Source organism: Paroedura picta, chromosome 5, assembly GCF_049243985.1.
Source record: "Paroedura picta isolate Pp20150507F chromosome 5, Ppicta_v3.0, whole genome shotgun sequence".
In the NCBI taxonomy this organism is placed as follows: Eukaryota; Metazoa; Chordata; class Lepidosauria; order Squamata; family Gekkonidae; genus Paroedura; species Paroedura picta.
In genome coordinates, this window is record NC_135373.1 from 64,536,265 (window position 1) to 64,548,986 (window position 12,722).

Here is a 12,722-nt window from a genome sequence, read left to right on the forward strand (position 1 = left end):
AGGCAGAGGATTTTCCAGGAGTCAAGTGTACCAACTCAGTCCTCTGAGACCTGTAAACCTAGGAACTGCACTGAGTTTTAGCTGGCTTAGTCCCAAACATAACAGTAATCCATTTTACAGCAGTGCTTAATTTTTAATGTTGTTCACCTGTTAGGAAACAGTATAATTCACGATTTTTTGTGATTAATCATTCTTATAATGCATTCTTATAATGTAATAAGTTATTATGGCTGCAATGCTAAGAACACTTTCCTGAGACTAGACACTACAGAATAAAATAGGACAATCCTGAGTTAGCCTATGTAGAAGCTTTACAGAAGCAACAAAGACCTCTCTCCGCCCCCAAAGGAGATTACAGCCTAAAAATGACAAAGACACAAGGCAGAGTATTCCCTCACCACCATCTAATGTGCAAACTGCTAAACTGAGATTTTAATTCAGGGTTATATATACAGATGCACTCCTGTCACCGAACTGAGAGGAAGAGCTGTCTGCTTGGTAGCAATTTAATAGCTAGGAATAGGAATCCAGCACCTGTGTACATGAAATATTCATTATCCAGATGTGACTGTCCCATATTTTCCCTTTATCCATCTCACAACTAGGTGATCATCAGCTTTGACAGTATTATAGATATTATATGTGGTATGGAAGTAGCACTGCTCATTCAACCCAGAGTACAAGTCATAGGGTTGGTTAGAGCTCTTCTCTCTCTCTCCCCTTCACTCACACAAACAGACCAACTACATCTATTTGCATTGCCAACAGAGACCTCAGGATTGGGCCTATTGAGTTCCGGGGTTCATAATGACACTAGTGTTCATAGCCACTGGTCTATGTGGTACTTGGAAATGAGCCAGAACTTGCCTGTGAATGGAACATGGCAGAATGCTGGTCCTTATAAGAAACTAGCTGCTAAATTTTCTCCAACAGTGACATTTGTGTTAACGTGGGAGATTTATCTGCTTTACAATAAACAATTTGTTCTTCAGTTTCAGAATAACTTGTTGCCTGTTGCCCTCAGATTTGTTCCAGCCACTAGCCCATATTTTGATCACCACAGCAACATACTGACCTCTCTTCTCCTGCCAAGTGCCAGTTTAACAACCTTCTGTTTGGTCCCAAGGTCCTCTGGCTCACAGTGTTCCCATCTGAAAATGAGTTGTATCATTGCATGGTAATAGTTCCTTAGATATGTAAGAAGTACTCCTAATGTGATAAAAATGCAGAAATGCCAGCTGTATCTGACATTTTATGGCCCCAAAGATTCTGGTTTCAACTTGGGTGAGCTGTGATACAATCATCCATTTCACAATGGCAATCTTACAATAGCTATCTATTTCTTTTTAAATTTACCTTTCCTCCAAGGAGTTCAGGGCAGCTTGAATAGTTCTGTCTCCTATCCTCTTAACAAACCTGAGTGAAGTGAGTGGAGAGAGAATGACTGACCCAAGGTCACCTTAGTCAGCTTTATGGCTATAGGGGAATTCAACCACTATACCATACAATCTCTTACTTGTTGGCATTTCCCTAATAATTCGGTATGGTGGTAGTCTTCTGATTCTTCCTGCAGCTCACAGAGAACCACATTTACTACTGGACATCAAAAGAGCCACATGATTACTGTGTGCCCTGTGTACACATTCACCTAATACATATATATGTTGTTGTTAGGTGCAAAGTCGTGTCCGACCCATCGTGACCCTATGGACAATGATCCTGTCCTATATATAACATATAGCTACGCATATTAAATATCCTTAACACTATTTTGCTCCCTTATATATTTGGGAAACAGCCTGGTAGGAGACTGTCCAGGGCTCTGTCCGTCCAGGTCCACCCTGATTGAAAGGGAGCTGTGGCCACCCTCTCACGCCCTCCTGCCTGCCCATTTTTGTTCATCTGTGATTTGTGATCTCCCATGACAGATGAACCTTAGCCAGTCCTTGTGCCTCTTGATTGAGGGAAAGGGCTTCCCTTTTGGCCTTCTTACTCGTTCCTTAGCAAGAGGCACAAGACGTCAGGGGAGAGAGTGAAATTGCCAAGGTGCCCAGAGGAGGGCCAGCTGCCTGTGGAGAAAGCGGAGTGAAAGCAGCCTTACACCCCACTATGGCTGGCTTGCTGTTCCATGGTGGTTTCGCTCTGTTTCCTCTGCAGTCAGCTCACTGTCCTTCTGGTGGTTGCTGAGATGAGAGCTCAGGGGCTGCAGAGAAGTGGTGAGAGTGGTTGGAGAACACAGGCTCTTCCATCCCTGAAATGAGGCAGATGATTCATGGAAGCTCACAGCCTACCTATTCTCCAGTCTCTTCAGGAATAGCTGTCTCAAGGTGTGTGTTACCTGCCAGGTACAAGCCCTATTGGGCAATTCCTCTTAGAAAATGGGGCAGGTGTCACAGTGGGGAAGAGATACTGGTTGCATTTCAAAGAGCCACATGTGACTCCTGAGCCACTGAGTGTCACTGCCATAGTAACATCATGTCCCACAAAGAATTCTATCATATGGTTCCTGTGAATATAGGTAGTCAGATTGTGTATATTTATATTTCAGTTTGTATCCTACCACTCCCAAGCAAGGATCATGGCGGGTAACAATAGTTGACCCATTAAAACATTACAATCCCCTAAAACAATATAAAATCCCTTCTAAAAAACCCTCCCTATTGGTGAAAATTCCCTTCCACAGCTCAACAGACCTTTTGATAAAAACAGTGCTTCAGGGACCATAAGGTGGAGGGGGTGATGGACCAGCTAACCAGTGGGGGGGGCAGATCTAATAGCACTAGCCTCAATCAAACACCTGGCAGAAGAGCTTGATCTTGCAAGCCATGCAAACAAACAAAAATAATGTGGAAATAATGAGAAAGTAAATTCTCTCTGATGGCCATTATTTATTTTATTTTTATTAATATATTTATATTAGCTTTTATTAACCGCCACTCCCAAACCCTGCCAGCTTGTGGCGATTTACAATAAAATCCATGAAACAAATAAAACTACAACAATAATGGTGGCATAGTCCAATTCTATAACTTCCTCCCCTAACCCCTCCATGCCCAGTAACAGCAACACACCACTGCCCTTGGGAGAGGTAATTCTTGCCAAGACGACCGGCATGGGGCTTCTGCAGGGAGGGACCCAATCCTCCTTAGCACGCTCTCACCAAATGCCTGGTGGAAATTAGGTGGATGTATTCTGTCTGAGAGGGCTGAAGTTCTGCTAAATCATTCAGTGGTAGTCAAACAAGGCCTGTCTGAAAGTACACTCAGCTGCAAATACCATCAGCAGGCTTCATAGGCAAATGCAACTGGCATGTTTGTGAATGCTTTGGACTCACCAAGATAAATATTTGCACCAGTCTAGCAAATGGTGTTTTGATAGTTTTAGTATGTAACTCTGGGCAACAGGACAGCTGATGAATATGACAGATAATGAAATACTTGACAATGGTGACAATAACTAACAGGAGCCTTTCACCCTTCTCTGATTATTCTTAACTGAACAAGACAGTGTAAGTAATGAGCAATTAAAAAATAATAATCAAAATGGAAGCAAAGCAGAGTCAGCCCTGGCTAGTACTTAGAGAGGAGACTGCCAAGGAAGTCCAGGGCTGCTGGAGGAATTTCTTGAATGAAGTATTCTGTATTTTAGCAGATTTGTTCTATGAAGAAGTGTATGGCCGCGCAGTGGTCCCCAACCTTTTTTTGGCTGGGGACTGGCAGGGCGACTGCCACGCCCGCGCAGCAGCGCACGCGCCGCTGGGCCGTGCATGCGCACGTGCGTGCTGTGTGGCCGAAATCACGCATCCGCGGCACTCATGCCACGCGTGCACGATTTCGGCCGCGCAGCACGCATGTGTGCATGCGCGGACGGGCCGCACATGCGCAATGCGCAGCGCGGCCCTGATTCCCTCTCCCCGCCCTCCCGCAGTAAGAAGCTTCCCGGGCCGCAAGCTTGCGGCCTGCGAAGTTTTTTACTGCGGGGGGGCGGGGAGAGGGCACAGCGGCCCGGCGCCCTGGCCTTCGCGGCCCAGCATCGGGCCGCGAACCGCAGGTTGGGGACCACTGGTGTAAAGTATTTGCTTTCCTTTGTTGTGGTCCCATCTTACAGATGCTGGAACAACCCACTTACTAAAGTACTCTCCCTCCTCATCTGTTATCTGATAGGTAGTAATATAACTACTGAGTCAGACTTTCTGAGAGCTCAACTACATAAGAACTGTACACACCTACCAACTTTTCTGAATGCTAAGAAATGCCAAGGGCTAGTTCTTACCCGTGTTGGCTCCCTTTAGAGGAGAGTGACCCAGAGATTTGCAGCATTTTAATGATATTTGTCACTTCCTGCATATCTGTAAATAAAGCGAAGAGTTCTTCCTGCAGGGCCTATCTGATAGCAGACAAGCAGTGGTCCTGCATCCCAAGCTGCTTCAACCACCCCTAGGAGACTTGGAGGTGGTGGTAGAGACCCATTTGCAACATCATGATATTATTTCTGGCTACATAACCAGAAATGGTATCATTGCAGTGTAGGATGCTCTAGGTACATATTTAAATCTGTGGAAATATGGAAATGGCTGCCTGAAACAATGGCCTGATATTGCTTCATGCTAAGGTCAGACTTGATAGCCAGCTTCTGTCATGCACCTGGATTTCAGTTCAATCCTAGGCAGAGTTACTTCTTTCTAAACCTGCTGATGACAGTGGGGCCAGACTGGATTAACTCTGCATAGGATTGTCCTATCAGAAAGGCAGAGCATCTGTGAGAAGGTGTCATTTGCAGCGTTGGTGTGTTTACAAATCAAGCCATAGCTCTACCCAGACAGTGACAGGGAAAATATTAGTTGTTTGTTTTTATGTTGAGACATTGTGGGTGTGCTGACAGTAATCCTTGAATTAATCTACTTTATACTTATTTTATAAATGATGACTTGGTTTATTTTTAATGAGCTCTCATGCTGTCTTAAGTTTACCTGTGGGTTGCATTTGTCAAGAGGGGACAGAAAGAAGAGACTGTATTTCTGAGCTGCATTGAATTATCTTCTGAGAGTCAAAGTATTAAAGAAAAACATTTTCCCTCCTGCCTACGTGTCCTCTTTGTTCTCTCTCTCTCTCTCTCTCTCTCACACACACACACACATGCAATGTACGCATTTTCCTCCTCCTCTGTAGCCTCCTGCCAAAGCGGCAGCCTCCTGCCAAAGCACCCACCCACCATTCTGGGAACCATCAGCTATGCCAGGATGCGAGTGGCAGTGTGCCAAACCAGACTTCCTGCAGAAGTCAGCAGATGGGCTCCCCTCTCTCATGCTTCCTCCTTCAACGAGGTGCCCCGTGTATAGGAGAATGTTTGCTCAAATATCACATGAGGTTTTTGTCACTTCCACCCCCCCCCCCCCGGCCGTTTTGTATCTATTATCTAATCTCCAAGGGAAAGTTTTCACAATATAAACATCTATATACAGGAAAATGTTTTCTCAGATAAAAATGTTGCAGGCTGAGGGCAAGTGGTGGCAGGAGGAGGCCACAATTACTTCCCACAAGGCTATTATACTACCCCTTTCTGCAGAGAAACTCCGTGGCTTCTGGGATTACGTATGTTGTGGGAGTGGAATAACCAGATTTCAGCACTGACCTTTTTGCAGACGTATTATCCTGCCATCCAACAACAGCAGCTGTCTGTCTCCACAGTGAAACCACAACAACAGAATCAAAGTAATGGTAATGCAATCTTCCCCCCAGTCCAAACACAGAAAAACACAGAATATTTTGCTGATAGTTCACATTGAAATTCAACATTAATTTTTCAAGGGAAATGTTTCAGAATTGTCTCAGTGTGTATGTGCTTCCATGTACAGCATTATAGAAGTAGCTTGTAAACATCACTGATTTAGATACAAGGTCTTTTAAGTATGTGCAGAGTCCTACTGGTCACAATCCTTTTTCTAAATTAAGACAATAGGAAGTAAGGAATAATTGTAAACACAACCATTTCAGTTGAACATGTTTCTGTTCTGCCAAGGGATATGTAAAAAAAAAAAAAAAACTGTGAAGGGACCACTATGTGAAATATTTGAAATATATCTGCATTCAGAACATACCATATTCTTAGAAAGTTAGTTTCTAGCTTGCCTTATTTAGAATATACATATCAGTATAAGCAGTTTCTAACTGGGCCAATAAAAGCTATTGCATGTATGCTTTCAATTGCTCCTTCCTTTGGGACTACCCCCACAAAAAGAGCCAGCTTGTAACAAATCCATGACCAACCTGAAGGCTAGTGTAAGGAGCCTCACCGACATCTTATTCATCTGCCAGCCCTAGGCAATTAGGACATCTGTTGCAATCCTAAGAACAAATTTAGAGTTTGTCTTAAAGGTGCTACTAGACTCTAAATTTGTTCTGCTGCTTTGGACCAACACAGCTAACCACTTTAATCTAGCTGCAATCCTAGACCCTTTCCAGGAAGTCAGCCCCTCTGAATAATATGGGACTTATTTCTAAGATAACCGGCTTAATATTGCACCCTTTGTGGCAATTCTAAAACGATTTAGATTGCTTAGCTTGCAGTTCTCAAAATAAATGGGATTTCTTTCTAAATAACATAGATTTAAGATTCATGTGGGTAGCTGTTGGTCTGAAGCAGGAGAACAAAGTCCAAGTCCAGGGGCAATTTTAAGACGCACAAAGTTTTATGCAAAGTATAAGGTTTTGTGCACATGCACACTTCTTCAGATATAGCAGGGATTTTCAACTAGGGTGCTGGAGACTCCTGGGGTTGCATGAGAGCTCCTCAGGGTTTACATGGCCTTTCCCAGAAGTTTAGATGATGGTCAACATCAGTAGATGTCACTGGAGCCCACTTCCCTAGTTGCTCTTCAGACCTAGGCCGTTTCTGCACTCACATTTTCCCCCTGCCCAAAACTAATTGATTTGACTAAGACTGTGCCTTCTGCACTGTATTTTGTCCCAATTGCCAGTCTCCTGTCTCCTTTCTGCTTGATTGGGGTGGGGGAATGGTGGTTGCATGAAGTTCTAACCAGCACTGAAGGAGCACAAGACTAGAGAGTGCTTTATTTCCTGCCTTTTGTCTCCCAACTCAGCCAGAGGAAACGGAGGAGCAACTGGAGTATGAGGCTGCTTGTTTATTTTTATTTTTCTTCCTCCTGCATAAGGTGGTGGGTGGAGCATCAGCATCAGGAGAAAATGGGGTGGGGGAGGGGAGAAATGCCAAAAGGCAAATCTCTGTTCATAGAGGAGTGGGCTTTTGGCGCATAGTCACATAAAAATTATCCTAAAAACGAGGGCAAAAATTTAACTTGCAAGGGAATGGCAACCAGGAACCCCAGTTTTCTTGCAGTCGTTGAATTGACACCCTGACCAATATGTTACAGACTACTGCAATACATCAACATTGGAGGTGCAGAGAAGAGGAAGGAAGTTAATCCAGCAAAACGCTGACATCTACACTTGTAATACAGGGGCTTTTGGAGTGCTTTTCTCAGGTGTAGTGAGTTATATCGACTCCTGGATATCGTGGGCGGAGAAAAGGTAGTGTCACCATGGACTCTATCGTGGATGGTACAGAGGGAAAATTTTAAGCACCCCAAATCAAAATGGAAATTGAGTAAAGTGCAGAAAGGAGTGGTTTATTTGCCTTAGAGAGGATAAAAACCCAGTGCAGACCTAACCCTAGTCTCTTTCACCAGAATAAATATAGTAAATGTTTGACTGGCTGGCTCCCACATCTTACTTCCACTTCTCTTATTAGTATGTCACCACTTCCAGGGTTCCTTAAAGCCTGAAAAATATTTCAGGGGTTCCTCCATGGTCAGTTGAAAAAAAATGAGATACAGTGAAACAAAGACATCCTCAACCATCAAGTATAGATGTATGTGTTTGGGGGGATTAGTTGCAAAGAAGAGCTAATTAGAGACAAGATGCACAAGAAACTGGGTAATTATATCTAAGATTGATTTAAAATGGTTGGTAAAATCTGTGGATGGCAGTAAATTAGCATACAAATACAGGAATTAACAAACAGATGTGAGAACTGAGTTTGAGTCAAGTGGTACCTCCAAGATCAACAAAGTTCAATTTGGGGTATAAGCAACATCTGACAGACTTGGCATGTGCAGTGTTGTATATGCGGGTTAGTGGAACCACAGGGCAGAAGCCACAGCTTAAATATCAGGGATTCCTAATGGTATTAGCCAGTGTGCAGGATCCATCCTGCTACTGGATCATTTAAATGGTCCAGTCAGTTAGCACTTGGGGAACTCGCATTGGTTCGGACTCATGTTTGAAGCTGCAGTCCCAGGCAAAGCTTGGCTGTTTAAATCTAATAACTGGAGTCAGTGAGGTTTAAGTGGCTGTCTGCAAGATTGAAGCCTTGTGTCCCAGTTGGGGGATGTTTGTATGCATGCTCTGTCCCTAGTTGAGAAACTGATTGCTATCTAGGGTAAAATTTTCTTGGTATGCAGCATAAGTAAAGGCTGAATTACATGTTATGTGAGAGATCCAAACCTGATGCATTTTTAATGGGATAAGACAGCTTGGTGAGGGACACAATTTGCATTAGAGCTGGAGAAGTGGAATCAATCCAGTGTCACCCCATATTATTTTCTTAGTGCACTGGTACGGTGCAGCCAAGGTGGTTAGGCTTGCCAACCCCCAGATGGGAGACTGGAATTGTGCCAGAATTTCTGCTGCTCTCCAGGCCACAGAGATCAGTTCCTCTGAAGAAAAAGGCAGCTTGGGAGAATGTACCCTATCACATCCTTGAGTAGCTCCCTCCCCTAAGTGCTCTCTGAGAGATCTGCCTGCAAAACCCCAAGAATTTCTCCAGCCACGGTTGGCACTCCTAAGTGGTGTGTTTCGGGTAAAATCCTCGTCCTGGATGTTCAATGATATTGCCCCAACATATCCTGATACACAGCCCTGCTATCTACGCCTGTTTTGAAATGAAATTTCTGCTTTTCCACACTCTCCAGTTATAAATTCTTGCTACGTAAAACCAAAGGATCATGTGGTGACTGCAAAGTTCCAAAAAGCATTCCTTGACAAATATGAAAAATGAATGTGCATAGGCAGCAAACAAGAAAACAAAAACAGGGCATCTACATGTTTCCAATTTTAATATGAAGACAGAGAATAAATCACATCAACAAACTATGTCAGATACCATATCTTAAAAACCATGTTTGATTCATCACTCGTCTAACATTAGCATCAAACTTCCCCTTATCCCTCATATAAATTTTGTGGTGATGTGTGCAAATTGATGTTGTATGATGTGATGGGACAGGAACATGATGATCATTATCCATCTACATGATGGATAAACATTCAATTAGATACCCAGCTGTTTGTTTCATTTATGGGATAATGTTCACTTTGTTGCAGTATGCAATGTCACTACCATTACTCAAGCAATTCTGGATAGTTACCTTTGCATTGACAAAGAGCAATGCAGGTGACACTGACCTTGTAGCACTGGCATATGCTTCTGTGTGCCTCCTTATACTTACAGCTCAGTGCAGATTCCCTGGTCTACATTTGTTACTGCTGTCAGTTTAGAGTTCTCTGCAATGACAGTGGAGCTTAACATAGGATTTTTGGGTACATTTCCCCTCCATCGGCCACCATTTCCACTGCTGTCCCAGGGGTGTTTTTTTAATCATTGTTATGGTGTTATAGCAGTTGGGGAGTGGGGGGAAACCCTCAAAATGCCACCCATTAGGACAGCAGGAAGAATAGCGGCCACGAGGAGCTAATGGAGGGGAAATGGTGCCAGTGTGGGTGAGACCTTCCAAAATGTCTATCCTCCTCTCTAGACTACGTGCGGCTGCATGCGGACTGAGTTCATTTAGAAAAGATTGCAGGTTGGAGAAGGAGGGTGCTAAGGATGGGAAAAAACCTGCAAACTGGATAATCGGGGGACAAAATTGTGTGGATGCTCCCCAAAACTTTGAAACTGATCATTGGATATTATTTTGTTGCACTGGTAGCAGTTGTTCACAACCGGATTGGTCTAGCCATTGGATAATCCATTTGTGAATAAGTGTTTTCCTGCGATGATATTACAATATCCAGCAGTGTGTAGATGCAGCCTATGGCTATTACACATTCTGGTGTGGGCCAATCAGTTGCAATAGCCAATGGTGCATCTTCAGTTTTTAGCATATTTCTGTACCTGTCCAACCCCAAATCCCAGTTCACAATTAGGAGGGAATGAGCTCTGTTAATTTGCTTTTAACACATTCCCTGCTTCTTGTAACTACAAACAGCCAACAGAGCTGAGTTCAGGGCATATATTGTTGTCCAGAATTTTATTTCTATATAATTTGTTGTAATTTTTATTTTTACTGATATTTCCTGCCTTGAGACCAAAAACATATAATAGCACCCTGATCCCATAGAGCATAATGGGACCTCTGTTATTGACCGTTTACGCACTAGAGGTTTCATGCCAGGCTGCAGGCTGGAGTTTGAGTCGTGGCAGGTTACCCCACTTCTTCCTGCACCCACATGGGGGAACATTTTGCCTGGAGCGCCTCATCTGTCCCCAATTTGTGCTCCTGCACGGGAGCTGGGCCAGTGAAATTCCCAGTGTGTAAACAGTCATTGGCAGCTAGCAGTGCTTCTTCAGATTTGGAGGGCCCCTGTTGGTGTTTCCAAAGCTGGAGAATCTCCCCCCTTGGAAATACAGAAGAAAATTTTTGAATAGGATTTGAACAATTTTACAGTGCAGTCCTATGCAGAGTTATACCTTTGTAAGTCAATTCACTTTAAAGGCCTTAGAAAACTACAACTCTTTAGGATGGCACTTGCCCCATTTATGTTACAGTGCCTACACATACATATTGAATGTGTTTACGCCTGCTTGTAAGAAACAGCCAACAAGCATTCACTTTATAAATGAAACTGAGGATCAGAACCTGGATAGATGTGTGGTTTTAGTCACACATTCAGCTCTCCACGCACTGGATGTAATATGAGAATTGTACAATGCACCTATAATGAAAAATCAAGTATACATAGTAGATGACTCTGTGCATTTACTGTAACTTGTGAATACACCTACTATTGATAACTTTCAAAGCCAGGAAACTGTTCTTGATGTTCCATTATTCCAGATGGCTTGCCCATGCTTGACTCCTATAATTAAGATAGATTCAAATGGGTAGCTGGGTTGGTCTGAAGTAGCACAATAAAATCAGAGACCAGTAGCACCTTTAAGACCAACAAAGATTTATTCAGGGAATGAGCTTGCACTCGAAAGCTCACACCCTGAATAAATCTTTGTTGGTCTTAAAGGTGCTACTGGTCTCTGATCTTATAATTAAGAGTCAATTACCAAGCAGTCTTTAACCCTGAATTCTATCATGTGATTGTGATTGTAAAATAACCCCCCCCCCATTCTTCTCAGGGCATCTGTTACTCTGTGTGACAGTCCACAGTCCTGTTTCTCTGCTGAGTTGCAACATGTGCCAAACTTTCAAACACAAACATGCCACACTTTGTATCTTCATTTCAGTCTAAAAGTGTCCTTTTGATTGCTAAGTCAAATCAAGAACATTCCTAAGTTAGCTAAGACAAGATACCAAGATACGAGATGCCCACCCCACATTTCTAAACAATGCCTAACAAAAGACTCATGACAGTATAAGCTTCTTGGAAATGTGTGCTACCAAGACAGGCAAATAAGGAACAGTATGTTATTTGAACATAATGTCTCATGTGTCGTATATTGAAAAAATAATATTCTAACATTGTGCAATGCATAAAAATTGTGATTCAAATAAAATTGTAATTTATATATGATCTAGGGGAAATAAATCAATCCCAAAGTGTGCACTCATTTTTTTTGTTTTAGAAATCCCCCCCAGAAGTGCTTAGTTCCCCCTCCCCAAAGGTAGTCAAATACTATCCTGACACAGGAAAATGTACCCTATCTAGGTTGAGTGGAATAATGTTTGCATTAGAAGCTCTGGATTTTTAGACACTGCTTTTCACTCTTGTTGTTGTTGCTGTTGTTGTTAGCCATTCAGTCATGTCTGACTCTTGGCGATCCCATGGCACAGTTGTTGCTATGATCCCTCAGCCATACAATGTTCTGGCTGGCATCCATTTTGATCATGTCTAAGCACTGTGTTCTTTGTCTGCCTAGTCTCCTTTTTCCACCAATCAATCCTAGCACAATTGCTTTCTCCAATGTGATATGGCCAAAGTACAGTATTTGCTGACGTATAAGACTACTTTCCCCCCCTGAAAAACATGCCTCCAAGTGGGGGGTCATCCTATACGCCGGGTGCACTTCAGTTGGGATAGACATAGCTGCCCATAGTGGCCCATAGTACTGTAATGTAATGTAACAAGCTCTATATTTTGAGTGGAAATGTTGGGGGGTCGTCTTATACACCCAGTCGTCTTATACGCTGGCAAATACGGTAAGTGAGCCAGAGTTTCATGATTTTGCCTACCAATGATATATCAAACTTTACGTGCTGAACTATTTCCTTGTTTGTGACTTTTGCTGTCCATAGAACCCACAGAAGCCTTCTCCAACACCAGGGTCAAATGAATCAATTCTTCTCTTGTCTGATTTTTTTCATGGTCCAACTTTCACAGCCATAAGTGGCTACTGGAAATATGATAGCTCTAACTAATCTGCATTTGGTATTCAGGCTAATGTCCTTGCTTTTCCATGTTCGGTTCAAGCTC

General features: G+C 43.0%; 1 protein-coding gene across 3 annotated transcripts in view; it reads right to left on the bottom strand.

Moving 5' to 3' along the window:
• Positions 1-12,722, bottom strand: part of LOC143837886 (mitogen-activated protein kinase 11-like) — an 84,116-nt gene that overhangs the window by 45,907 nt on the left and 25,487 nt on the right. Inside the window, exon 2 of one of the 3 annotated variants that reach the window (XM_077338318.1) lies at positions 1,076-1,151. The exons of the other annotated variants lie outside the window; for them this stretch is intronic. Within the exon in view, the coding sequence (XP_077194433.1) occupies positions 1,076-1,151 (76 nt within the window). The remainder of the gene's footprint in view (positions 1-1,075; positions 1,152-12,722) is intronic. 3 annotated transcript variants of the gene reach the window in all.